Consider the following 27,751-nt stretch of genomic DNA (forward strand, 5'->3'; position numbering starts at 1 on the left):
TATATATATATATATATATATATATATATATATATATATATATATATATATATATATATATATGGCAATACAATGACGACAGCAGGTTCTCCTAGTTGATTTTATACCAAATTTGGGAAGTCCTTAATAAGATTCCACCAATATCCCAAATCCAAATACCCAATAAAAGAAAAAAGACCAACTACCACAGAAGTCCGGACAAAAAACTTTTTGCTGTTAATACAATTTGAAAGCTTCCAAAAAAATTGTGAAAACTGGTGACAATAAAACTGTTTAGCGACAAAGTAAAGAGTAAAAGACCATCAAAATAAAAGAGAAAAAAAGTAACTGATAAGGCGAGCAAGTTTTTTTTTTTGCATTTTTATATAATGAATGCAGTTGCTAATATATAAACAAAGGTTCAAACTGCCGAACTGAAACAAAACCAGAAAAAAGAAACAGTTCAAACCACAGAAATGAATAAATGCAAGAAACCTACCAAAAAGGACGGTGAACAAAGAAGAATGAAATGATAGACAGGTAAAAATACTGAGCTCTTCCTCCAATTAATCGAATAAAAGTAACTCGCAGAATTACTTGCTCCTTACAGCTCTAACTTTTGTACGTTTACCGTAAACTGGAGGGATATATTTCTCCTAAACATTTGCTAACGGATACTACTAGAACATGAAGTACTACAATAACAATGCCATAATTTATGGCAAATAACAATGGATGTTGCCAACAGAACGAGAGGATAGCTCATCGCCTGGAAGAAACAGCTGCATTCATACTGTCCACTGATAGTTCTTTCTTCGCTGCCGTAGCCGGCTGAAATTAGTTTATAAAGGAATTGTCTGATGATAGTGAAAAACTGTTAATATTCGCCACTGCTAGTCAAAGACGTGAATGTTTGATGTATGCGACACCAATGGAAATCATTAATTTTGACATTTTCCAAAAAAAAAAGAGAAAAAAAAAACTATCGTAAATACCTGCTCCAAAACAGTCGAAAAATCGATAATGAGAATCTCAAGAAATACTAACATCAAATTTGAAGTCATCCAAATTCTTGTATTCTGCTAGTTTTTTCTTGAGGAATGGATGAACTTCTAAGCGCCTCGAGTGCTTGTAAAATTTTAGAAAAGCCCAAAACTTCTCCAACCCGTACAGTTCGCCTCGTTTGACATCGTTCATTGTTTCCTCTTGGAAATCTAAGTATACGTTTGGCCTGAACTTACGCTCCAGACCAAAATTGTAGAATCTAAAGAGGCACTCTAACCCGTACCTGCAAAGGAATAATACTATTTGTAGAAATTCTTCAACTGCACATTAAAAAAAAATCTTCTAAAAAACTGCCGCAACAGAAAAAACAAACCTGTAACCCGCTTCCGCATCTTCAAGGGCTAAATGTCTAAATTCTTGATACATTTTTCGGTTGAAGTGGTCTCGCAAGAAGAAAGATAAGAAACGGAAATAAGTATTCATTTCAGTTGTGCCATAACCCAAATGTTCCCTTTGCTGTAGACATGATATTCGCCATTTCGTGTATATCTGTGTATATACAAAAATGCTGCTTAATACTAACGTTCAGGTAAGCTTATTAATATAATTCAAATAAACTTGGCTAATTAATCGATCTAACAAAATGCTCGTTTATCTACTGCAGTGTATCGCCCGTACAACTGCTTTAGTAGCACGCGGCCTATATCAATTTCATGAAGCAGCAGCTTAGGATACGATCTCTCCGTCGGACCGCCGGTTAAACTCTGCTGACTCATTAATCCTCAACATTAAGTGTAAACATTAACACTCGGTAACATATTTTTGGTTCGTACAAATCAATAACACTTTTTCACTTGTTTTATTCCACTTCGTTATGAGGTGGTCAGGTAACTAAGGTGTCTTTTTTTCAGCGCTGATAATCCCGTCTAATTATCGAGATGCAAACAATACAAGTAAACGAAAATTCGACATGGGAAACACTAACTTGTTCCTGGAAGCCGTTCTCTTGCAGCAAACTAAAGGAAACGTGCACTGAAAGGCCAGGTACCGCTTGGCCACTCGTTGATTCAACTGAGTCACTGAAACCATTTATTGAAAAAAATTTAGCGAGCGAACATACAAATGTTACCAGTACGTATATGTAAGCATAAATATAATATTCAACTTACGCATTAACAGAAGATGTTCGCGAACGAGTGCCAAAAACCCAACCAACAGGCATTTCAACAGGTGGATTTTCACTATGACGAGTTTTATATTTCCGTAGCTGAGAAGAATCTGGAACGGCACTTTCTTTGACTGGATAAAAGCGTGGCGTTAACATACCACATTCCGTTTCCCGTTTTGCCAATGGACTTTTTGTCTGAAACGTCTCTGACGTATTTGCAGTATGTATGAGTAACTATCTAAATACAAAGAATAAACTCATTTCCGTGTTTCAAGATATCGAAATGAATGTAAGAGGAAAATGTGGAAACATATGCCTGTTGAATATGGAGTTAAACTACAACGGAAACACCGGATGAACCTTGTGTTCCAATTTCTTCAGAAAGGAATCCTAATATAATATAACACAGACAATGCTCAAAATAAAACTTGTACCGATGATGCAGCATTTGCTGCAGCTCTTTCACGAGCCTTCTGCGCCCAAACTGAAGAAATTTCCGGGACTGTATTTGGAGTTGGGAGCACTTTCGGCAATGGTTCCGGCGCAGATTTCTGAACAGTGCTATCTTCCCCTCTTAACTGCTTGAATACTTCCTCCGGAACAGTGTCAACCTTATTTATATGAGTCTGAAAATGCAAATAGACAGGTGCGTAAAAAATGCATGCTCAAAACAAAAAAAGAAAGCTGATCAAAATGACGATAGAGTAATTACTTTACGACTCGCTTCTTTACGATTCCATAATTCATCCTCGTATCGCCTCAGACCATATTCCATTTCCTCCGTCAAATTTTGACTTGCATTGATAGATGTGGAATCACCGACGCGATCAAACTGCCTCTTACTGGATGGTGCTGGTGTTACAATGATCAATTTTTTGATATTTGCATCGCTTATATCTTCTGATGAATCATCCGACATTGCGCTGAAAGATCGTTATTACTGTAAAAAAAAATGACTTGGCCTTCTCCACCAACACTAAACAGCATACCATGATATATCCAGTTAAATATTAATCATTTCTTCATTGGCAGTAAAAACGGAGAAAACAGGAGAAGGAGTTATTCGGCAAAACTTACACCCTATTAACTGCTCTCCTTTCGCGACGCGGAAGATCTGACACCACAAAAAAATCGTCATCGTTTTGCATATCAGCTTCTGGAACAGATCGTGCAGGTGGCGACGAAACAGAATGAGATGCACCTTTGCCGGCAGTGTTACCAGAAATTTTGCTTTTTCTTTGCTTTCGACTTTTGACCTATAATTTCCATGTGCAAACAAAATCAGTTAATTAAACCACAAATGTAAATGTAAATTAACCGCACGGAATATAATAATTGGGTACATGGATTGTTTTGGTCGATTAATTACATCCACATATAAATCACAAACCTCTTGCCAATCCTCCACTTCAGATTCTTTCGGTAGTTCCCTACTTCGTTCCGCTATCCCATTACTGTTGTCCTCACCATCGTTATTTCTGTTCGTGCCTGACGACTGACTACGGGCGACGCCCTTCCTTTCGCTATCCTTACTGTCTTTTGCTAAATTTGAATTTGTTTCATCTGCAATTAACGCGGAATAACTGCCATCAGTCACTTTTTTGATGTCATTACTGCTGCGTCCCTCATAATTTCGTTTTTCAGCTTCAAGTGATTCCAAAAAAACAGATGGCTGCAACTCAGCTTGCGCCAAAGCATTGGAATCCATTTCAGCTGCCAGTGGTGCTGTCGTCATCACCTGAGAAATCACCGAAGATGGAACATTCCCCATCTTCATAACCGTTCCAGCTACCGGACGAATAGCACTGCTACCTGAATCCGTAGTCTGCAGCAAAGCCGGCGAAAGCGGCCACTGCTGTGGGTTATCACGCGGACGAACCTGAATAAAAGGGGTACAAAATAAGTGCGAAACGTTAAGGTGTACATTACTTTTTCTATAAAGCTTATAAACCCCCTTATTCAAGGGAAGAAAAAGAAACAATGCAAAAAAAAGGAACCGAAGGAAGATTCCAACATAATTCTAATATTACGTAGATTAAGATGATAACCAAAATTATGCAATCATTCAATGGTACAATTCTCGGAAATCATTCATTCGTCATAAAGTCACTCAGAAATCGTCCGTGAAATTTCCCGATAAAAACCACTCATTCGTTTTTATGAAGTTATAGCAACCAAATGCTTACATTTTCACTATCATCGCTGAGTTCCACTTTATCGCTACTTCGTAAAGCTTCCGTAATTAACATAATGTTGTCGGTGAGTGTACGAACACGCGGGAAACTAGCTATCAATGCTAACGATAAAAAACCATTTTTATCCATCTTTCGACGCAAATAGAAATCTTTCTGGAGATTCTCAGGTGACAAATAATACTCACTGAAATAACAATTCTTGGCTATGATGTATAGTGAAATGTACTGCTCCTTTCATCAACAATGCATCGGAAAATAATGATACAGGAATTTTTTAGCGGAAGAAAGGGGAAAGTGAACGATGCCATCGGATTCATAAAAGTCAGCAAGTGATAACGACACTACTATTGATTTTGCAAAAAAAAAAAAAAATTACTAAACTTACATTTGTTTTCGAACGTATTCTTTTAAAGTTTCACTGGTGATTGGTGCTTGAGGTGATATGGGTGGATAAGCGGCATGGTAGGGGACACTCATAGGGGCTACCGCTGGTCCAGGGATGAACTCACCTTTGCTTGTGAGGACACCGCTGCCAGGTGAAAGTAGAGTGGTTGGTGTTGGTGGAATAGTGTTAGATGTAAGCGACGATGCTACGCTGTCCGAACGTGACTCACCTATGGTTGCAGTTGCGGCCGCAACCGCAGGTGGCGGTTGGGAAAGCAACTGAGGGTTAAATGGGGATATATGTGAATGACGAAATGTTAGAGCCGCCATTTGTTGGTGCGCCTGGAACATAATATTCGCAGTGGGAAATGCTGCTGCCAATGCGGGATCCAAACATGTCGAACTGGGATCGAATGGAGGTATCGTGGATACGGCATAGAATTGAGCATACTGAGATTCCATCAAATCCATATAATCGAAGTTATCATCATCTCCTGCACATTCATCCCAGTCTGGTAATGGCCCACGCGCTCGTCTTTGCGCAGCAGTTAATTTGGGTGGCGCTTGTGGATGTGATCCACGTGGCTGCCATTTATCGTTACGTGAAAAGAATGTTTTGTTGCGATCTGCAATATCATCTGTTCCAACATTACCACTAGCGCCTCCGCGTTCATAATGAAGTGGTTGCTGCTGTTGCTGCTGACGACGTACAGCATCGGCTGCTGAGCCACCATTTTTATGCCAATAATCCACTCCACTTATACGATTTCCAACTATCGGTGCACGCATAAATTGTGGCTGCCCAAAATACGGTCGATGGCGATTTCCACCATTTTGAATTGTTGCTGCTGCTGATGTAGTAGCCCACTGTTGTTGGGTGATACCATTTGGTGCTGCAGCTGCCATCGCCGTTGTCTCGTCACGTTTGTTATACCTATAAAAGTAGATTATAATCATCCAGATACTATTTTGGCATATTTATTAAGGAATAAATAAAATGATGACTTAGCTATTTCCAAAATTTTATCGAATTTATTATAGGGCACTAACAATGATTCCAAACAACTGAACCATTTACGACATAATACGTAAGTGAAATGTGAATTACTCCACAACTTTATGAAAATTTATGGAGTAATTCATACACATCAAGTTTGGATTTTCAATTCCTTTTAACGTTTTCCCCCACTCCGCTTCCCCCACATTCATTTTGAATATTAATAGTCCAAAATACTCTCGGAGCTGCCGTCACTGATGCAACCTTCGAACAAACAACATAATAAAGCAACTTTGAAGCTAAATAACAAAAGTATGCTAACAGAATGAAGTGCTACACTAGACAAGAAAAAAGTCACAAGCGATCAGAAGAAACCAAGTTCAATAAAATATGTGTGCCGTATAGTGAATTTCTGAAGACATTGAAGCGATAAACCTTCGACGAGGGAATGATAATAAAATCTAAAAAACCATATTAACTCAGAAGTGCCAATATTCGGAAATGTAGTCATCCACAATGATTACCGAATAGAAATTTTATTCCAGATTGGTTTTCCATGAATTTTTTTCCTCCCTCTAAGTCAATAAATTTCAATGTGAATGAGTATTACTTTTCTTTCCTCTTTTGCGCCGTTTTTCAGTCTGTTTGAAAAAAGCTACCTCGGCTGTCCAACTGCAGGATACCTAATACCTTACAGCTCAAATTCTTTTGTAATGACGGAAAACTGAGGGATAAAAGATAAATGTATAAAATCTTTCATCCTTTTCAAATATGTTACTCATGCAGCCTATGCTAATCCATTCTTTTCTAATTAAAACCGTCTACCATATGGCTTAAGCTGATAATATAGAATACGTATTCTAGCAATGGTGCCAACGACGACCACATATCAAAAAACTTCGTTAACTCAATGAAAATGAAATCTTATTTAAAACAAATACTGGAACAGAAATCACGCCAAACAATGCTGAACAAGTGTTTTAACACGTGTTTTTTTTCGTTTCTTTCACAATGGGATTAAATGTTAGTTCTATCACATAATTTCACCATTCACTGATTTAATTCTCCCAACCTGCCTAACCAAGAACACATTCTGATTAATAAAATAAGCACTGTTACCTGTCAGCTTTTAAATATGGAAAAGTTTTAGCTAGCAAATCAGAAACTCCAAATCAACATTTAGGACAAATTTATCACTTTTATCAAAAACAAAAAGGTCTTATCAGCTAACGTAGCTGTTCCTTCCGTTTCCTTTTTCAAATTATATTATTAGTGCTGCTGATAACTGAGGAATGTTTCAATTCGCATGCAGTGCAAAATGATTATAGAATCGCAGATTCTATAATGCACCAATGACAATCATTTACAAACATGCACAGATATTCTCTCCGCCCCCCCCCCCCCCTTCTTATTCCCATCAGTGACAGCCAATACAAGAATAACAACAACAACAGGTTTACAACGCATGAAATGAAAATACCCGTTCAAGATTCAATCACGACAATTCACCACCACATTCGCTTGATACGGAAGCATGAAAATGTATTCAACAAGCTCACGCCACTCGTTTCACACACTCAATAAACGGTGTGGAAATTGAAATCAAATTCCCACGCATTTCTCGTTCAACTTTCATACAACATTTAACAAAAAGACACTCATGCCGAATGAAGGCGATACTCTGTCAAACAGCCACGAATTCAGAAAAGTCACAAACCATATATATTACTCCAGTGTCCTTACGATATCTGCACTTGCGGTGTACATTAGGACGATCCGATTAACTACCATCATTCTGGCGTTAAATGTGAAAGAGCATGTAAAGGTAGAATAAGATTATAATCGCATAACAGCACAACCGGGTATTGAAAGGGATCACCAATACTCAATACCAGTGTGCTTAAGCCTGTTTAGCATATTCCTAATCTATTTGCACATTTCGATTTAATTTTTAACCCCGTAAACCCTCTCCTCCAACAAGCAACTTATATCATCAACTTCAAAATCTTATAAGATGATGCAGCACAGGCCAAAACTGTTAATGAATCATATATTTATATCGAAGCATGCAAACACACCGTCGAAGTGTTGTGTTAATGAGAAGTACATTACAAACAAAAGAAAGAGATGCCCTTACAAGGAAGTTTGAGAAATGTAACGTTTAAATCCTCCAGAAATCTCAAATCTATTCGATAAAAGGCAATGAATATGAATTCGCAAAAATTCTACTCATAATTGATACTACATAATTACCGTTTTGCTTTCACCATATTCAATCACAACTAATACAAGTTCGAAGACTAAAGAATATCAATGCTTATTTTTACTTTCACATTTTACAATTTATACCAAACCTTGCACAGTGAATCAAAATTAAAAGCTAACAATTTGTACTTTTCGCCAAAAGCTCCTAAATATTGCTTACCAAAGCCTATAACATGTCTTCTGCGCGAAAAAAGAAAAAACAACATTAAGTTTGTTAGTCGCCTGGTATGAGCGAAGAAAACGAAACGGGAAAGCAGTATTTTCATAAATAAGAAACCTTTGTGGTGGATTTGTATTCATTGCTTTCTGGTTGCGGGCTTTCGGCTGATAAGAAGGATGTGGGGTTAGAGGTACCGGCGTAACCATAGATTTTTGCCCCTGCGCAGGCGGTATGCTGTGATAATGATGGTGTGTACCGGCAAAATCATCATCAGAATCCACTTTTTTCTTCCACCCTTGGTTTCCTTCTAACTGATAATAAAATCCGTTTGAAGCTGTATCCAGGTACCTGGAAGAAAAAATGCTAGTTAATCCGATGACCACATCGGATACTATCCACTAGAGGGAAAGAGGGAGAAAGGAGGAGGGACGGGCAAACCAAGAAGGGTTAACATGTTATTTATCCATCACTACCAACAACAGAGTGCAAATTAACATGAAAAAAGAGACAGAAGGAGCTGAAGAAAGTTATCAATGTCCCGCAACAAATATATTTGTTTTCAAAGCATACAGCATCCAATTTTCAACCTCAAAGCAACGAATACAATTCTCTGTGTTGAACGTACGTAACAAAAATCTTTAGTAACAGTAGACACTTAATGCTACTTAAGCAGTGGAATGTTAGTTTCTTTTACCAACATGAAGTTCCAACGAATGATAAATCCTGAAGTACTCATAGATCACTCCGTTATTCCACGATAACGGATGACTATAGCTGGCATGGACTTAGGTCTCTTAATGCCGCCATAGTTAAGAGCAAGAAACATCAATATTGCCCAAAGTTACCATTCGTCACAATAAATGCCGCCAAGAGCTCATAGATGTATTATGGAGCGCAGAAAAGAGGAAAGGAGTGGGCAGCCACCACCCCTCCTTCTAAATAATATTGAAAAAGGATTAATTGTAATGGTACTGAAAATTTCACCTTGCTAACTCCCATGCAAAAACAGTGCTAGATTTTTTTAAAAAACATAAACCGCATTTTTAACCTGATAAAGAAGAATTATGATAAGGAAGCTCATTGTTCGGAATTAACAAATATATTGTATTTCTGAAAACTAAATCATGAAGAATGTCGCAATAATAAACTATAATAATGTAAGCTATCAGCCAGCCAAACGAACGCATTGTAGAAAAGGATGAGAGCTTTCGAAGGCAACAAAGACGATAAAGGAGAGAGAGAGAGGGAGGGAGAAAGAGAGAGGGAGAGGAAGAAGAGACCCCAAAATCACTTCTGACAAAACCCTAACACAGGAACAGCAGCAACAAACTAAATCCAGTGTAGATGTTTGATAAATGTGTAAAGAACGACAGAAAGAACATAGAAAAAAAAAGCAATGGAAATGAGAACGAACGTAAGGTAACAACAGCAAACAGGGGAAAAGAAACGAGAAAAAGTAATGAAAGAATGGCGCAAACAGCAACGAGTCAATTTTGTTGTAACTGGTCCACAAGAAAAAAGATTATGAAAGGAAGAAGAGTGGATGATATGGCGGAAAGCAGCGAAAAGGATGAATAAGTCGATGAGCAAGAATGGTTGGAGAGTGCGATGGATCCTAACGAAAAAAACAAGTTCAAACACGCCTTAATTCTCGCCACATCATTGCGCAGTTCCTTTCAAAGTACGATGATACTCGGAGGAGAAATGATGGATGGAGCAAGGCTTATGAAAAACAAGAAAGAGCAATGATGAAGACCATTTCATGTTAAATGTGCTTAGAGAAGGATATAATAAAAAAAATGAATACTTGACCAACAGATATAATATGGTTATCGTTTGTCCTAAGTACTATTTCGCCATACCAGTCAGACAATCAGCTCAATGCCGTCGTTCACAGACCGATCATTCCATCCGTCTGTCTATATCTTTGTCAGAAAGGAAGAAAACTAACGCGGTAGATGGACGTAGACAACACTCCCATCTCCTCCCTTTGCATTATCAGCCAATATACTTTCCGATATGATGAGGAATTTCTAGGAGGAGATTGCGATCAAACGACGGGAATAGGGAAACGAGACGGTGACAATGTGTGCGTGTGTGACGACCCTATTGACTACGGAAATGCAACGATTGGCTGGCTGGCCGAGTGCTACAAACTCTCACTTCCCTCTTCCCCGCCAGCCCGTCCCGTCATCTTGCTACCTCACCTTAACCCTCAAACTTCGATTTCTTTTTTTCGAATCGATTTCTCCAGCAATAGAAATACATCTAACATGTCTAAACCACTCTACTAATACAATACTGTTCTCCTCTATCTGCATCTATCGACAATCACTCTCGTTCCTTACATACGCATACGTTTGCACATTTGAACAACTTATAACTCCAAAAAAGGTGTTTCGGGAAGTAGTCTGAGCTGAACCTCCGAGCCCAGCTATCAATATATGTATACAAATATTTTTGCATTGTATGTATCTCTCTCAGTATGCGGATATTTGGCACACATGATGTTGCCATTTTGGGCAGAGTTATGAGTAACATAAGTCTTCTTCAACTCCAAACAACTGAATGAAAAAGAACTGGGAAGTGGAAAGAAGCTTTCAACTCCTTAGACTCTACATGCATTAGCAGAAGTAAAAATTCAATGCAAGTGTATGCATGCACGGTGTGCTAAAGCATTGCCAAGATGTGTAAGCTCATATTTAAACAAACACAACATTCATGCTCGCATATACCATAAAGAATTTCTACCGAAATGAAAAATCAATCAATAATTCGGCCATTAAAAACAAACTTTTTCCTCTTTAATATAAATTTTTATAAAGAAATTCCCGTATAACAGCTGTATGTTATTATCTTACAGGGAAAAATCATTTTTCGCTAAAATTCCTGATAAGGCTCTGTCCGTTGAGGCTTTTCTTTGGGAATTCTTTAACTGTTCAGATATTTTAAAGATGACACATATAACTGTCTAGATATCTTTCATTTCATCTATAAAACCCCAACACATCCTGAAGCGTTTTTATGAAATGTATAGTAAAGACGATAACCCAAAAGTCTCCTCCATTACCGATAAGGTTTTGAAAAGGACGAAAACGAAAGGAAGTAAAACTATAATGCGATTAATCTTACATACTACGACCTCATATTAAACATTTAAAAAAGCATCAAATTAATGTGAATAGAACCAGCAGGTCACATTTAGTAAATAATTATGGCAGTTTGCAAATTGGTAAAATTACAAGTAAATGATAACGTTTCTTTAAGATAAGCTTAAAATTACCACTCAATCTACATACGAATGCTCTAATTAACGCATAAATAGTCCCCGATATCGGATAATATACTTTAAAAATTCCGACGGAATCACAAAATTTCTCTAATTAGAGAAGTAAATTACAGAATACTTATACAAATCGCACTGCACTGGACAAAATATGTCCGTAAAGCAAATTAGAGTACAAAGTATGACAGTCATGGATAATAGCTGTTATCCATGTCAAAAGTTTACTGATAAACTGGTTTTACTCAAAATTACCACTAAACCTGGCAACAGCTAGGACCTAATAAGCATTAGGTAGACAGATGGGCAAATATAGGAAGCAAGTAAGAGAATTTGGCTAAGTGATCGAAAATGACAATTATTTGTGTTGTTTTCGTGTATCTATTTATATAACGTATACTATAGAATACTATCATAAATCAGGTTAAAACATCATTCACAATACATCACAATAAATGCTTTTAATCTACGATAATTCAGCTTTCCCCACGTAGTCCGAACATTTGATGAATATACACCGTTATCTCCAGTATGAATAAAAAGCAACCTCTTATCGAAGATACTCTGAATGAAATACTATATCGAATATCATTATCAATTTAATATACATTTAAAAAAGGACAGAACAAATGTAGTACGCAATGTAACAACATAGTATTTTTTGGAGATGGCTTTAACATCTAAGTAGACAACAAAAACAAGAAGGAAAAAGAAACAGACAGATGTGCAATGGGATAAAGGGAAATATGGATATAGCATACCCCTAATATTTTTTCAATCCTATCTTCCTTCCCAAGGGTGCACTGGAATTTAAGCAAAAAGTCCGTTCGCTTCCAATTCCAATTCCAATTCAGTATTTCCTGACTTTTTCGTATTTCTTTTAAAATTAAATTTCATCATCCAGTTCGACTACTACTATATGCTTTGAAAACATAAAATTAGGTTAGAATTTGAAGATAAAAGCGGTTACTGTAAGAAAAGCGGGCAGGTTGGAACAACATCAGCAGCCGGCACACAACGCAACAACATCTTACCAGTAGTCTTCCTCAGCGTATTCCTCACTGACGGTAGCACATTCAGGACTGTATATAAGTGTCGGTGCAATGCATGATAACGGTTGTGCACAACCCAATAAAGATGCAGGCGCTAACGCTGGTGCGACCTTTGAAGCAATTTCGATCGTTGAAGCAGAATCGGTGGTGATCCCGTGAGATGGGTTGGTGTGTTCTTTTACTGTTTGATGTTTCGCGAAGCTTGGACCTCTCCTGCTAGAGCATTTCATTATACTTTTAATAGAACTGCTTCATGTTGCACATTTGTTGACATTTCGTCCTGACCATCGAAAATAGCACATTGAATAAATAACCCCTTCTCCTCCAGTTATGCTGAGTATCTATCACAGATGAAATCATGAAATAGGAAAGAACCATATTTGCTTATGTTACCTATAAAAAGACCAGGAGAGCATGAAGAATGATAACAACGAGATTGAATGAGACAGCCGACCTGTTCATTAATAGATCAGTAATACAGGATGGCACTAATTAAAGTGATCCAGTAATTCTGAAGAACAATGAAACCTTGACAACCAGTGTATGGGTGGGATGAATTAGCCAAATGTGGAATTTATAGCTACAACACTACCTTAGCAAGAATCAAAAAAACCTCTAAACTTCGAAGACTTCAGAAAATACACATGTACTTCAGCAAGCCCACTCATATCTGATCATTAAAAATAAAAATTAAAAACGAGGAAAAAAATGGTAAAAACGTAAAGAATATAAACTTCAGAGAATTCTGCTTGTTTAAAAAAAAACTGTCGACAGTTCAACACAATAAAATTGTCCGTTTGTTGAGGAGTATGTAGTACAGATCAAATTCCACCACGGGGAACTCATAGTAAAACTTTAACCAACCCAATAGAACAGTTGCCTTATGCTAGGCATTTTTATAAAGGAAAAGAATCTAAGGATCCCAAAATTCTGCAATGGATGCCCTGCTAATTAAACTGTGAGTAATGAATGAAAGCTCATGCCCAGGAAATTTCTTTCATTTGAAACCAAAATGCAAAGATTTGTTTAAAAACCTGTTTTTTTGCGGATGATCACTCTTGCTACCTGGTCCGGCATTGCCGCGCCTTCCCTGACCTTCACGTCCCGCATAATCCACATCGATGTCCAATTTCTTCCATGCTTTGCCACTTTTATTACTTTTTCCTCCATTTCCATTGCTTTCATTCTCTTTATCCCTATCTTGTTTCGCATCCTGAAGTTTTTCCAGTTGTCGACAACTTAAATTAAAATCTTAGGAAATTAGAAACAACAAAAGTGCACCAGTTTAAAAATAACAGAGAGTGATCGTTGCCATCATTACCAGTAACTAATAATCGCTTTAAATCGCCGTACATCCAAAACATCATTTATTATAATACTCCGTGATAAAGACCTGTTTTGAAAGGTAATCAAAACGATAAACCAGATGCAGAAACACGTGTCAAAAGCGAAGAGCAGAAAATAAGAATACCATATAACACACTGCCTCTGAACTGTCAGTGACTTTCACCACTTCATGACTAACAGCACCCCCTTTCGTATTCAAATTACTGAGCGCGCTGTCCGGTTTCAATTCTTCATTGACGGCTTCATTCAATGATGGCCAAGCTTTGTTATCCACATTCGTTTCCTAAGAAAAAATGAAATTTGACTGAAGTCTATCAACATAGACAATATAGAGAAAAAGATATGGATGTAAAAAAAATGGTAAAAGCTAAGTTTGTCAATGCCATGCATGTCTCAGTTCTACGAAAGTCCAAGTTGACTTGACCTATTAATGAAATTTATCGCTAAAAACCGTTGGCTGTGTAAGGAAACTGTTCCTAGAAAGGACATACGATGCTTAGCAAGCTAGAAATAACACTAAAACTTAAGTAAGTAATACAACCGAGAATAGCATTCCAAACAAAAGACTGTAGGGAGGAAGGCACCGACTTCCTGAATTCAAAAATAATTATATTAAAAGACTAATCTCCTGATCATTTATAACATGAAGATGGCATGGTATGTTAGAAAATGAAATTTCTCGAAAAATTGCAAATAAATATTAAAAAGTATTAGTAACATGCTTTATGTGCTAGTTTCTGCTTACAGATGGTTTGTCCGAATGCCATTAAGCTTATTCAGTACACATTCATTATCATAAATGCTAGACTGCTGATGACGTGAACATTGCTAATTACTAGAAAAACATGCACTTGCAGGGGTTAAGTCCTTAGCCCAATTACTAATAATTAATAACTATATGAAGGACAGAAGGAAGAGGGTAAGGAAGAATGGAAAAAGGGCAGGATATAACGATTTATGTTATTTGGGTATTTGCACTGCGAGAGCAAGCTTTGATATTAGAGCATAGAATTTCGAGAATATCACATCAGCTATGTAATGGACACGTACTTCGGCGTCAAGTTGTTCTCCCTGTTTTGTTTGACCTGAATGAGTAGGCTTCACCATTTTCTTCGAATTAATTCCACCTGTGGATGTTAGCGTTTCTTGCATCACTAACTGAATAAACGAGACTGATAATAAACATTTACAAAACGCACGTTATTAGTAGGAAAATATCAAATAGGCAAGCATAACGGACCATGTCCTTAATTATCAAGTCAGAAGAGCACGGACAAAGTACACGACTATCAAGTATCAGAAATATGTCAGAAATATCAAAAATATGCTCCACTGAATATTTATTAATGCAAAAATCACGGATAAAGTTCACATGTGCAAAAATCCCAACAAATTTTTCTTGTTCAATTTACTTAAATTCGTTACTATTAATGAAGTCGACCTGTCTGGAAAACCGACATTGTTCAAAACGAAACATGCCATATAATTTACACGTATTGGACAAAAGTAAATGAAAATAAGCATAAGATTTGATATAACTGCAGCAAATGTAAAAAAAGAAGTCAGAGAGATCAAAAAACTGAATGATATTTCACTAGAAGTGAAAAATTAATGTTTTAACCAGCATGGTCTATATGTTTCAATCTTGATAGAATTCAGTAAAATGCACTACACATCTTATTTTTCTGACAGAACCATACAGGTCAAATTGTACAAGGCAGATGATCACGATACAGTATCTCTTACTTCTACCATTTCCCGATATAGTTCAACCAAACGGATAACCAATGAATTAAGCCTGCCGAATTCATATTAAAACAAACCTTAATAACACTGTCCACATCACCTTCCACCGTTTTCAAACGTCGAGATACTTCTTGCGAACTAGCTTCTTCGTTTTTTGAGGATATCTGAGAATTCAAGACACAAACTTCTTCCTTTGACTCTTTTGCTTCTAAAATGCGCATACTTTTGAATTTCCCCTTCGCAACCATAACTTTTATGATTATACATCACTCGATCAGAAAATTTGATAGAGAGGATAACTATTAATACTTCACATATTACGGTTTTGCTCAGAAATGAAAGGTGGAAAACAACAAGCTGAAACTATGACATAGCACAGTTAATACAGTGAAGTCAAATATGATGCAATACAACTGGATTTAATGTAACTTAGTCATATTTCAAAAAGTGATAACGAGCTGCTTAACTGATATATTAACATTATCAATACATAACAAAGTATTGCTTAGAAATCTACAGCTGTTAACATCAAAGTACGGCGTTCTTTTTTGACAAAAAGCATACATTAACAGACAAAGAAAAAAAGAACTTAGCTTACCTGCTACAGGTTGTTTGAACCAGGCGTTCACAGTTGGAAGTGGAGCAGGACCTAACACTACCTCAGGTTGCTGGTCCGTATGTGTTTCAATTTCTTCCTTACTTACCGATTGTACGTTATCATCCTAGAAAGAATAAAAATCAAAACATTACCATTACCGAACACATTTGCGACATGAAGCTACTTCAATTTCTAATTAGAGCTTTCTCCATTTATGAGCACTACTTCCGTAACCTCGAAAATAACTTCATGGTAAAGCATCTGGAATGTGAAACGCGCCGTTATCTTGATATCTTAAACTACACCTCTTATTTTCACAGAAAAATAGCAGACCACTAGAGTGCACTACAAAATGAATTATATGGAAAAAGCAAGCCCAGTAACATTTTTCAAAATGACCTTTCGTGATCGATCACTTTTGAGACGTGGTTTGTTACGCCGCTGAATTTGTTGATGATACTGATTTTGGTGTAGTCCAAACTGTATCGGACGTTGAGCATGAACATTACCATCTGAGTCCAATTTTCGTTCCTCAATAAATCGTTGATGTAAACCATCTTTGTTCTTAGTGGAAGAATTAGGGACAGATGACGCGGTTACATCACATGAATTTCCAATACCACTTGTTTGACTTCCTGATTCCAATGCACTGATGCTTACATCCACGAACCCACTGCTTGCTGCTGCAGTAGTAGTAGCAACAGTAGTATTAGCAGTAATAGCAGCAATAGTAGTCGCAGTAACAGTAGTAGTGGTAGTAGTCGCAGTTGTAGCAGAAATAGTAGTAGAAGTAGCAGTAGTAATAGTAGTTGAAGCAACCACGGCAGTGACAGGGGCTTGCGTTACCGTAACATTTCCAGTGCCAGTACCGTTCGTACCGATAGTTCCGGAAACAATCCGAGCAAATGTTAACTGTGGCTTATTCGCCATAAAAAAAAATCGAGAGTGATGCTTCGCTGAGAAAGACTTCAAACCTAAATCTGAAATCAAGAGTGAATAACATGAAAATCCACTAAACAATAACGCTAACGTATTGACCAACTTACCCTTTCTCTATACTTCACCTTCTATCATTTCGTTCATTTTCCTTCACATGCCATATCACAAATACGTCTTTCTGCAGTCAATATGCTAATAATGATGCAAAAAAAATGTCTCAATCTAAGATTGCATCGTTCGTTTCGTAACAAGACAATAACAAAGTCACAGCGTTTTTGCACTACATGCTTCGTGAGACTGCAAAGTGACGTTTCAGTAATTGTACGTATGTATGAATCATAAATAACGTTTGTAAATAACGAAGTCGTTGTCTTCCTGTACTCCATGATACAAACTATTTCATCATTTCACGTAATGTATCAGATAAACAAAAAAAAGTAAATAACAACAACATACGTTTCACAAACTGATATCACAAAATAAACGGAAACGTAAGTGAAGCAGAAAAATGAAAGAAATACAAAAAGGTACGGTAAGGAAATGAAAGGAAAAAGGAATTCTTTCTGCAACATACAAATCACTGATTGCTTTCTATATTAAGCTGCTATTCAATTAACGATCAATCAACCAAACAAATGCTAACCTAAATCATCGCCCACTCAGTCCAAATCTTGTAATCATCGGCATTTTATGATCACGTACGCGACGTGTAATATATATGTCAATTATAGCTGCATATAACAAACCACAACAACAGTGGTACGAATTTTGTAAAGCAGAAGTTAAGCGTGCAAGTATGACAACAAAAATTTCAACAAAAACAATCACTTACCTCACACCCTCCAACCTTTCCTTCTCTATCTTCCCTCATCCATCTCTCTCTAACCTTATCTTTCGTCTTCTAACTATTCCTTCCTTTCACCTATCTTTTTTCATTATCCGTATCTGTTCCTCACACAATACATACAGCATCACTTAGGTAACCAAAACTAAAACGGAAACGTACGCTACGTGAGATTTCTTCCTCCATTTACACCCAAATGATACATACAAAGTAATCTTCGCGTCGTTCATGTAATTTCAAGCGAATGAAAATGGAAGATTAAGTAATCCTTCAATGGACAGTCAATATCGGGATGAAAGCGTGGGAGGCATAGGGGTGGGAGTGAACTTACTGCTAACGTGACTTCCCTTCGTAAACACCCGAAGTATACCTAACCATAGATACAAGCTATCTATCACATGCTGTTTATTACGTATCCCACCAATCCTCTCCCGTATTCTCTCTATATCCATGAAGACGAGTCTGCACGGCGCTCTGGTCGTGGTGCACTTTCCATATACATACATACATACATATATACATATACACACACATGCACACACACACCCAACGTTCTTATATTAGGACCTCATGGGAAGCGTACATATACACGTACGCGCGCACACACACATACGCATATACACTCACATGCATTATACATTTATACATTCACATACATGCATACATACACTCACACACACGCACACGTACACACACATTCACACACATACATACACACACTAACATACATACACACATACACATATAACATACACACATCTACACATACGCACACTTACATTAACATCGACACTCACATACATACATACACATACACATACACACATACACACTAACATAGACCCATACAACACTCACATGTACACATTTTTTCTTCGTATTCTTCGACCCAACAACGTATAACTCTCCCTTCCTCTGCGTTTCCGCACATACATACATACATACGTACATGCATGCATATATGCACACATATATACACACATACACGCATACAGACATCACGTGCATCACATACAACACACACCGCATATATATATATATATATATATATATATATATGTATATATATATGTATACATGCCTACTTACACACATGAATATGCATCACAGACATTCACGCGCATAAGTATATGCACATAGTCACGTACACATACTTGATGTATATGACAGCCACATACACGTACACTGAGGATATAAGCCACACACGTTACACGTGCAAATACGCGTACACACACCCACATGCGCACAATCATGTACATATGACACGCGTACGTACGTTGGGACACTTGCAGAGACAGCAGACATAATTTAGAGCTGTAACAAGTACTTCATATTTTGGCTTTCTGCCGAGGTATTACGGTAGACGGATAAGGGTGACCTGCGAGGTGGTCCGCTGGTGCGGCGGATGGAGGTTTGGGGCAGCGGTGCGATTGGTGCAGGTAAGCAGTACGGAGAGCTCTAAATAATGGAATAGTCGGATTCCTCACTGACATTCCCCTAAAGATCTTGAAAACCGTAAAAAGTGGGCTTTTTGTTCTGTTCCTGAGTGTTAAAACGAGGAAACTTTGTACTTTGGTTATTTCTTTCTAGCTTTCGCGATTCCATGACTTCCCTTCTTTACTTTCACTCCTTAAGCATTGAAGCATAATTGTTAATTCAGCAATACCTTAAAATTTACGATACCATTCATTACATCAACTACGTAGCATTGATAACGACGGATATTAGTCAGTAGTAACCTTCCCCTCTTATTTGAATTATTATTACCAGAATCTTCAGCTTAAGAAGATCACTGGGAGAACATATATCGGAAGCACAGGGATAAATGCACAAGCGAACGACAGTTTACACTTATCCACTGATCTACAATTATTAATAGAATATAGTTCTTGTCACCGGTCAACCAACCACAAAGTTGCCAGTTTTTGTCATCGGGCTCATCGATGCGCACTTTAATAGTTAAATATTGGCTGAAATTCATGCCTATATTGGAATTAAATGGAAGTTAGCATAGAGTTACATTTTTGCGCGATGTAAACTTGTTTTCGAAGATTTATACTGCAGCACATCTGCTAACATTACCACTGGAATAAGAGTGCAAAACGCTTTGTTGTTTTTGGATACCATCGCTATTTATGGTAATAAAAAGTGCAATGATCCATGAAGTCTTGGGATCTGTATAGAACTGATCAAATCGGAACTCAATGATGACCACTGGTCATTGGTTGAATTAACCGATTAAGCATATTGTGAAAAATTTCATCATCAATTTGGGTAAAATGGTTCTCTTTTCCCAGAATAAGATGAAATGACGAAATCATTATTACACAAAGTAAAACATAGACAGCTCACTGACAGCACATAGTATCTTAACCATAGTGAATAATTGCAGCTACTTGGAGAACTTACAAATGACATTTGTATTTTCTTACTAAAAGTCCTAATTCATTCACGAAACTCTTAATCAGGCGTGTTTCTAGTAACATTATATCTGATATGTTATCAAGAAGAATAGGGAGAAAAAATATGGAACCTAAGCCGAAACTACAACATATTGTGTTAATGTATATTGTAGTTTGGAAATCATTTAGGGTAAAGGGTCATTTATGGAATTCCAGAATAGCAAGTGTGTTTCCTTAAAGCGCTCGATTCCTTCAGTTTCTCCTTCAGATTTTTTCAGTTTTTTTCTCTTTTTTGGGGAGAAGAGGTTTTAGTCACACTAGCTTCAAACTGTGATGCCAGCATTCAGTTCTCGAGCTGCCTGCTTCCATATCTTTCGATCCTCCGTTATCCAGTATCTACAATGGAAGTCCTCATTAAGGCAACTTTTCATTACATTCCAAGCTTTAGAAAAAACCTGAAATTAAGCAAGAATGGTGTTTATGACGTGCCTGATATTGTTTTCAAGACCATCAGTTATTGTCGACCATTTCGGGATTGATTCACAATCCATTATATTCAAGCACATGTCGAATATATCTCCTAGTAGCTCTCGCTGAGGCCAACGTCTGCAAAAAAGTAATGTCCGCACCAATATTACATCTATTTTCCTTCTTTTTCTTTACAATATCAAATTATTTTAAACATGTTTTTCAGTAAGAAAAAAAAACTTTTGTCGATGGACAAGATAATGAAGTGAATGTCGGGTGTGTGGACCGAAGGTTTACGTTTGGTTCAGTAACCAAAATTCCACTTTAAAACTATCAGACTGTATTTATAGCTAGTAATGATGCAGATAAAAAAAAAAAGTTGTGTGTAATCTGGAACCAGAAAATCAATGATTATAATTATTTCCTCTACACTACTGATTAATGGAGCTAGAGAAATCTCGCACCTAACATTAAAGGATAAGAACAAATTTTTTAACTTTTAAAGATCCTACTTCGGAAACATAACTAAACCTTTTCATCACAGATGTTGCGCTGTACCGTCCAGCAGTATTCCGGTATGTCTTCATGTACTTCCCATATATTATAACATGGAGCGTTGAGATAAAACCGTAGAAATCTGTTTGGTATGTCCATGGTCGACCATCCTCAACTTCTTATATAAGTGATTCGAGATATTGATATTGCTTATTAAGTGTCAGGACCATGCTAACGTAAAATTTATTCCGATTTTTAAAAATATATTGACGTTTGTTGGAAATGAAAGCTTACTTGCATCTCAGAACAATCGAAAGCAACTGTTCCAGCCTTTCCTCGGAATGTGCATCCTTTCAAGGAATTCATGTCGATGGCACGTCCCCAATCAATCAATTTTAACGTGAAAGATTTTTTGTCAAGAATTTGTTCTAATGTGGCATCTTCGTTTAATCTAAAGAACAACAAAGTTATATAAAGCGTGAAGATTCACGTATCCATAGGAAAATTGTAGCTAACCGATTAAGGATCATGAAGTTATCCGGTTTAACATCACCGTGTATTATTTGGACATTATGAACTGCCCTCAATATTCGACCGATCTCCCAGGCCAAATAAACCGTTAGGAGACCCGAGCATGACATATTCTTGGCTTGTAAATTATTTATCATATCCTGGAAGTTCAACACAAATTATGGAAATAAAATAACTTTTCAGGACCTATTTGGAAATACATAAAAAAGAAAAAACATCCAACCCTTGTAAAAAAAATTAGAAAACTAGATTTCGAAAATCGCTAATTAAGACCAGACTATGTAAAAATGCACGAGGTTTATGGAAACGGAAAACTCACAAGAAGATTCCCATACTTGTGATACTCATAAACAATAGCACTTGCATTCGGAAATAAGTATGCATCACGAATATTCATTATGCCATCCAACATTGCTTTCGGCATTCGAATACGCAATGCTTCACAAGCATAAACTTCCCACTTACATGGTGGCATTTCAAACTGCAATAAATTAGCAAAAATATCACAATTAACGAAACCAAAATAATGGCGATTCAGATGGATTTCCGATTTTTTGACCCTTTATTAATTGCAAATCTTATAGACTGAAGCCATTTAAGCCAACACTGTTATCCTTGCATGAAAGCAATCAAATAAATATAGGGAAAAAATACCTTCACTGCATAAAAGTTGCCATCTTCTGATTTGCCCTTGTAAACTTTGGCAAAACCGCCTTCGCCGATCAAACATTCAATATCAAAACGTTCACCTCCTAGAACCACAGCAGCCCCAGGACTAATGCGACTACATCTTTCCTGTGGAAGATATGCAGATAAATTCCTGATTATTTTATCCTTTATTTATTGCAAATGTTATAGGTCGAAGTCAATTAAGCTACAACCGTTATCCTTTCATGAATCACAAACTGTTTTCTACTTCACCACAACAATTTTTAACGTCTAACATTTTAAAAATAGCAATATAGCAAGTAATTATATAGCAAGTAATTAGAGATTAAAAGTAGTATTTACATAAACAGTGTAAATTACCGGGAATTCGTGAACATTCGTTGGGCAGAAATGTTGACTGGTCATAATTTTGTCACGTAATTTTTCATCCCAAGGATTTATTTCAGACTCAGTATGCGATCTATAATGATTTGTTCCCTCTACGCAATATTTCCATAAACAAACTGCCAATTTAAAAACTTTAAAAAGATACGCAAAAAAATATCACACCTCAATCCTTCATGAGTATTTTCATTTGAATCCTCATCATTTGGAGCAATTGAGAGTCGACGTAATTCTTCATGAATATTATTATTAACACCCAGTCCAGCTTTTTTACATCCAATAATATTTTCGACACCAATTTTTTGCGATAACTTCGTCAAAGTATCCCGACGTTGCTGCAAATGAATTGTCGATGAAATCGACAGATTTACGGCAAAAAATTTCCTCCTTTCTAGCTTTGGGCTCTTCCTACTCCAATTGATTTAAAAAAAATAAATAAAATCTGATCAAAAACAAACTTCGGATATGCTCATTCGTCTACCAAAAGCAGTATTTGCAGTGAGAGCTTCATCAAACATCGGTTTTTGGAAAAAAGGATCAGTTGTGTTCGAAGGAAGTGGACGAAACGATTCTAAATGCATACAGAATTACACTGATTCAACGATTGTTATGAAGATTCTATGCTGACTGAATGGTATGAGTTAACCTTCAATCGGATCTTCTATCGGAGGTGCAAAATTACTTGCTGGTGTTGATGTTACTGCTCCTGTTTTAGCCATTTTATTCAAACCTGCCAATGTTTCTTCATCAATACGATCAGGAAGAGGAGGTTTTATTCCTGAAAAACCCAGTAAAGAGGAAAATTAAAATTCATTCTAAAAACACACGAGTAATTTAGCCTATAAAGGTATGTGATATTTCTTTGGATATTTCAAGTTTTCATGTAGATGCCATTAAAATGAAACTGAAAAATCACAACTAACCCCCATAGTTCCGTTTTTCCACTTCTGTCGATGTTTCATTATCTTGTTCAAGTGGCGCAGATTCAGTTTTCGCCATAACAGATGAGTGGCGAAAGTAAGCAGTTGTCGCAGGCTGTAAAACCATTTGAAAAATTTCAATTTTTTCATAGTCCGTAAGAAAACTAGGGTTAAAAATGCTTTTGATTCTCTCGGTCAATGATTCCGCCTGGAATTTTGAAGATTTCTTTTTCCGTCATATATTTTCCTCCACTTTTTCCATCAGCGTTACTGTCCTATATAATGAGGCTAAATAACTACGGTACGATTGATGGTCAGGCAGTTAAATGATGAGACATTTATCATGACACTTAAGCAAGTAACCAATATAACCAACAGAAGACCTTGCAAACAGTCAGAGTTAATTTACTGACATGAAATTATCCCACTTCTTGCATTGCCGAAATAGAGAAGCATTAACAGACTGTTAACATGTAAGAATTTATGTTTCTTTTCACTAAGACTGCATAAATATTAGGGAGCAAATAATTTACTCTTCTGAATGCTGGTTGAGGTTTACAAGTGTCATCATCACGAATGTTTACGTTCTTTTGGTAGTCCAAATCTTGCTCCGTGCACAATCTACAAGATTACATTGTACAAATATCACTTCATATTTTCATGAATAAGACAACAAAATGTGAAAACCTTTTTTTCTGAAGCATCTGAAGATGGCATGCTATTCTCATCACTATAAACAATAAATGGTGCAGTTTGCTTCGATGGTTCGGTTTCTTCCACGTAAACCTGATAAAAACAAAAGCAAAAAGGGGTGAATTTTTGCAGGTTTTTGGGAAAATAAATTGAATATTTCAAAAAACATTGCAAAAATCACTTCAAATTTTGTTTTCTTTGAAGCAGGAGGAAGATGGGCCTGTTCACTTTCATTCATAATAGTTTCTTGCAATACTGTCGTTTCATCTGTTTCATGATGCACTATAACGAAGTTAAATTATTAAATTTATGCATATGGAGGTTAAACTGGTATTGTAATATAAACTCCATCAACATCGGATTTGATTATTAACCACTGATTCAGTAATCAGCGTCATACCTGAACGAGGAGGTGGAACTGGCACTGTGCTTGAGAAATCGCGCATCGCCTTACTTAGAAATTTTTCCGTAAAGGAAGTACCATGAAGTGTGAGGTGCGAGGACTGTGGACATTCTGTAAGCATTAAGTTTCTTGAAACATCCAGAAACATATAGCTGCTGAATTTTTGGTTGAAAACACTGACCGGATGGTTTATCGGTAAGGATATCTGTATTCACGAGAATGTCATTTTCAGCAACAACAGCAGCAGTGCCAGCTAATAGATATGGATCATCAACCGCTTCACCTGCCGATGGATGCGTTGACTTCATCAATTCTACATTGTGAGATGGATTTACCAAGGAACCACTAGCACAACCACTTCGTTCCTCGCTTATAGCCGATAGTTTTGAAACTGACATTCTGCTGGAACGCCTAATCCTTTGCTAACGACAAGCAATAATAAACTGATACTCAGAATTTCTCAGATATTTGAAAATAGTTCATGATCTCATTGTTATCATTGATTGCAGTCCAAAGTTTTTTCTGATATATCTGATAGATATCTCACTCAAGTTTCAAATAATTTCATTGTCACATTAAATTAAATGTAGAAAGAAAATTGCTGCAGGAACTTTTCGTCCAAAATATCAACCTCCGTGGTATATCCTGATGAACGACGTAATTCCTTGATTCTGCAAATATTTCCTCAATTGATTGTTGCTCATCCGCTACTTTCAAATGGCCTTTTACCGTAGAAGGATGGGTCAATTTTGTCGAGCTCTCACCACCTGCAGGTGCTTTCTGTTCCATGCTACAATTCAAAACTGATATAAAATCAATTAATTTCTCCCACATTCGTATACTAAAAAACACAGATGACAAAAAAAACTTACGATGTTGTCTCAACAGTTCCGAAAAACATTCTCGAATCTTTTGACGGATCTAAAAAATGCAGTATCAAAATCAGTTTCCTTAGGAAGTAAAAAGAGCAAAATAATTCCGATTAGGCGCTGACTTTATCCACCTGTAACAGTTAAAAAAAAATACCAGGTTTCTTGAAAAGATTTACAGTCATTTCATCATCCATTTCGAAATACTGATAAAGCATGGCCCTGAAATTTCATTACAATCGATTTATTATGACTGGATAAACCGAAGGGAAGTAGACGTCGATGAAGCCCTAAACATAACTAGTCCCAATCAAGTTCTCTTTCGGAAAATAACTAATAACTAATGTAATATTGCAAAAGAAATGCTGTAGTTAATGAGTACCGATTGCAATTTCTTGAAGGAAAAAACTGAATAAAGTCAAAAATTATAACTGGTTGCTAGGCATTCGATACACGCATTACGGTATAATAAATCATAATGTGCTGTATCACATTTATGAGACGCTGCATTACAAATCTGTGCTAAGTTATAAAACAATGCCATCACCTAAAAGCTTCATCAACTCGTGATATAGGCTTAGCATTTGCTTTTACGGCTTTACTCCATATTTCGTTAAAGCGCTCTTTGTTCCTTTCTTCTGCAAAAATCTGAAACAATTGCTTTTTATAAGCCCTAACTAAACATGATCCTCTTTAATATAATTGCAAAAAACTCTTTACCTCTGCCCACTTGACGTAAAACTCTGCCAGTTCATAAAATTGTTTTCGATTGTGCAACTCTTCCATCACTAGCTTCATACCCATTGTGCGACTTAATTTCCCCTAAATTATATTTTATAAAGATTTGAAACGGTTATTTCAAAAAAAATTCTTAGCGAAAACGAAGTTACATTTTACCAGTTAGAAGATATGGATATATTTAACACAATGTCTGGGCAGGGCACCGAAAACCATGTTCACTGACTTAAAATTATTGGTGACCACCTTGTCCAATAATCTTATTGTCCAACTCACACGGTTAAATGACAAGCTTCAGGAAGGAAAACCATTAAACCGTACCATGCGTTTTAAAATTTAGCAGTTGTTACTTTAGCGAACTATCGATCTCACTTAAATTAGGTAACCATAATTACTCACAACAATGCAGAAAACGTATAACAATCGTTCATCATTGTAAAATGGATTACTTTCCACAGAATATCGCAATACGGTCTCCATGGCTGCTTTTCGCAGACGATGATTATTTTCGTCATCGTCGAAATTGTTCTCCATCCATTTTAACTGACTATAATTTGAAGAGATGGAAAGATTATCTAATGATGTAGTCTCAAATGTCATCTCATTACAGTATTGTAATGATTTTACATAGAAAGTGTAATATATTTCAACAATATAATATAAAAGACGGTAGCAGTTTAAACATCGAACATACTTCAAGACATAATCCAATTGTTTCGTTTCTGGTAACGTCCTGAAATTACGCCAACTATATGGTGCTTCGTAATTTTTTTGATTTTAATTTTTTAAATTTAAATTTTTGTTAAGAATAACATGACCAATTCTCTTCCATTATAACTACTAATCTATATGAAAGTATTCTCTTTCATTATAACTGTTGATATATATTTCGCGTATTTATGGTTTTTCAATTAATGATGAACTTAAATTTAGTTAAAAAAGAAAATTTAAGTCATCCAAGAACTGAATGAAAATTATCTCGCTTAAAACTAAAAATTATAAATGAGAATTAAAAATTAGTTAAAAATTGCCCAACTAAAAACTGAAAGTTAGTTGTCTATTGAGGAATTAATTGAAGATGGTTAAAAAAGGGTGAAGGAGAAGCAAACAGTCACAAACAACTTACTTAACGAACGGCGGTAATGACTCAAAAAACCCCACAACCATTGATTCTGATGAATTCGCAAATCCTTTCTTCGTTCAACGATCAACCGATC

At 36.5% G+C, this 27,751-nt stretch overlaps 8 protein-coding genes across 8 annotated transcripts; 2 read left to right on the forward strand and 6 right to left on the reverse strand.

The window, feature by feature from the left end:
• Positions 1 to 472: 472 nt before the first annotated feature.
• LOAG_00811 (hypothetical protein) lies at positions 473 to 5,669 on the reverse strand. Its single transcript, XM_003136351.2, has 11 exons — positions 4,733 to 5,669; positions 4,339 to 4,531; positions 3,543 to 4,031; positions 3,230 to 3,408; positions 2,865 to 3,075; positions 2,587 to 2,778; positions 2,154 to 2,347; positions 1,970 to 2,063; positions 1,358 to 1,533; positions 1,027 to 1,267; positions 473 to 810 (listed from the first exon to the last, which is right to left on the reverse strand). The coding sequence occupies exons 1-11, from the start codon at positions 5,635 to 5,637 to the stop codon at positions 742 to 744; spliced, it is 2,943 nt and encodes a 980-aa protein (XP_003136399.1). The 5' UTR covers positions 5,638 to 5,669; the 3' UTR covers positions 473 to 741.
• Positions 5,670 to 7,518: 1,849 nt separating this feature from the next.
• On the reverse strand, positions 7,519 to 8,979 carry LOAG_00812 (hypothetical protein; the record flags this gene model as incomplete). Its single annotated transcript, XM_003136352.1, has 3 exons — positions 7,519 to 7,627; positions 8,271 to 8,501; positions 8,897 to 8,979. The coding sequence occupies 3 exons, from the start codon at positions 8,977 to 8,979 to the stop codon at positions 7,519 to 7,521; spliced, it is 423 nt and encodes a 140-aa protein (XP_003136400.1).
• Positions 8,980 to 9,978: 999 nt separating this feature from the next.
• On the forward strand, positions 9,979 to 10,447 carry LOAG_00813 (hypothetical protein; the record flags this gene model as incomplete). The annotated part of the gene is made up of 2 exons (XM_003136353.1): positions 9,979 to 10,066; positions 10,191 to 10,447. 2 exons carry the CDS (start codon positions 9,979 to 9,981, stop codon positions 10,445 to 10,447), a joined length of 345 nt encoding a protein of 114 aa, XP_003136401.1.
• Positions 10,448 to 12,466: 2,019 nt separating this feature from the next.
• On the reverse strand, positions 12,467 to 17,109 carry LOAG_00814 (hypothetical protein; the record flags this gene model as incomplete). The annotated part of the gene is made up of 6 exons (XM_020445554.1): positions 12,467 to 12,701; positions 13,523 to 13,701; positions 13,960 to 14,118; positions 15,659 to 15,789; positions 16,180 to 16,303; positions 16,579 to 17,109. 6 exons carry the CDS (start codon positions 17,107 to 17,109, stop codon positions 12,467 to 12,469), a joined length of 1,359 nt encoding a protein of 452 aa, XP_020303994.1.
• A 517-nt stretch (positions 17,110 to 17,626) lies between these two features.
• On the forward strand, positions 17,627 to 18,798 carry LOAG_00815 (hypothetical protein; the record flags this gene model as incomplete). The annotated part of the gene is made up of 3 exons (XM_003136355.1): positions 17,627 to 17,645; positions 17,850 to 17,912; positions 18,419 to 18,798. The coding sequence occupies 3 exons, from the start codon at positions 17,627 to 17,629 to the stop codon at positions 18,796 to 18,798; spliced, it is 462 nt and encodes a 153-aa protein (XP_003136403.1).
• Positions 18,799 to 19,270: 472 nt separating this feature from the next.
• On the reverse strand, positions 19,271 to 20,041 carry LOAG_00816 (hypothetical protein; the record flags this gene model as incomplete). Its single annotated transcript, XM_003136356.1, has 3 exons — positions 19,271 to 19,420; positions 19,812 to 19,932; positions 19,983 to 20,041. The coding sequence occupies 3 exons, from the start codon at positions 20,039 to 20,041 to the stop codon at positions 19,271 to 19,273; spliced, it is 330 nt and encodes a 109-aa protein (XP_003136404.1).
• Positions 20,042 to 20,676: 635 nt separating this feature from the next.
• On the reverse strand, positions 20,677 to 25,849 carry LOAG_00817 (BUB protein kinase; the record flags this gene model as incomplete). The annotated part of the gene is made up of 18 exons (XM_020445555.1): positions 25,800 to 25,849; positions 25,559 to 25,717; positions 25,109 to 25,338; positions 24,925 to 25,038; positions 24,706 to 24,806; positions 24,519 to 24,617; positions 23,835 to 23,946; positions 23,558 to 23,689; positions 23,370 to 23,482; positions 23,077 to 23,246; positions 22,888 to 22,987; positions 22,513 to 22,653; positions 22,178 to 22,339; positions 21,844 to 21,998; positions 21,622 to 21,778; positions 21,364 to 21,497; positions 20,850 to 20,970; positions 20,677 to 20,760 (listed from the first exon to the last, which is right to left on the reverse strand). Exons 1-18 carry the CDS (start codon positions 25,826 to 25,828, stop codon positions 20,677 to 20,679), a joined length of 2,313 nt encoding a protein of 770 aa, XP_020303995.1. The 5' UTR covers positions 25,829 to 25,849.
• A 490-nt stretch (positions 25,850 to 26,339) lies between these two features.
• LOAG_00818 (hypothetical protein) lies at positions 26,340 to 27,701 on the reverse strand (the record flags this gene model as incomplete). Its single annotated transcript, XM_003136358.1, has 5 exons — positions 26,340 to 26,444; positions 26,517 to 26,618; positions 26,934 to 27,081; positions 27,229 to 27,267; positions 27,661 to 27,701. The coding sequence occupies 5 exons, from the start codon at positions 27,699 to 27,701 to the stop codon at positions 26,340 to 26,342; spliced, it is 435 nt and encodes a 144-aa protein (XP_003136406.1).
• Positions 27,702 to 27,751: the final 50 nt, after the last annotated feature.

The sequence above is a fragment of the Loa loa genome, assembly GCF_000183805.2.
Source record: "Loa loa unplaced genomic scaffold supercont3.153, whole genome shotgun sequence".
Classification (NCBI taxonomy): Eukaryota; Metazoa; Nematoda; class Chromadorea; order Rhabditida; family Onchocercidae; genus Loa; species Loa loa.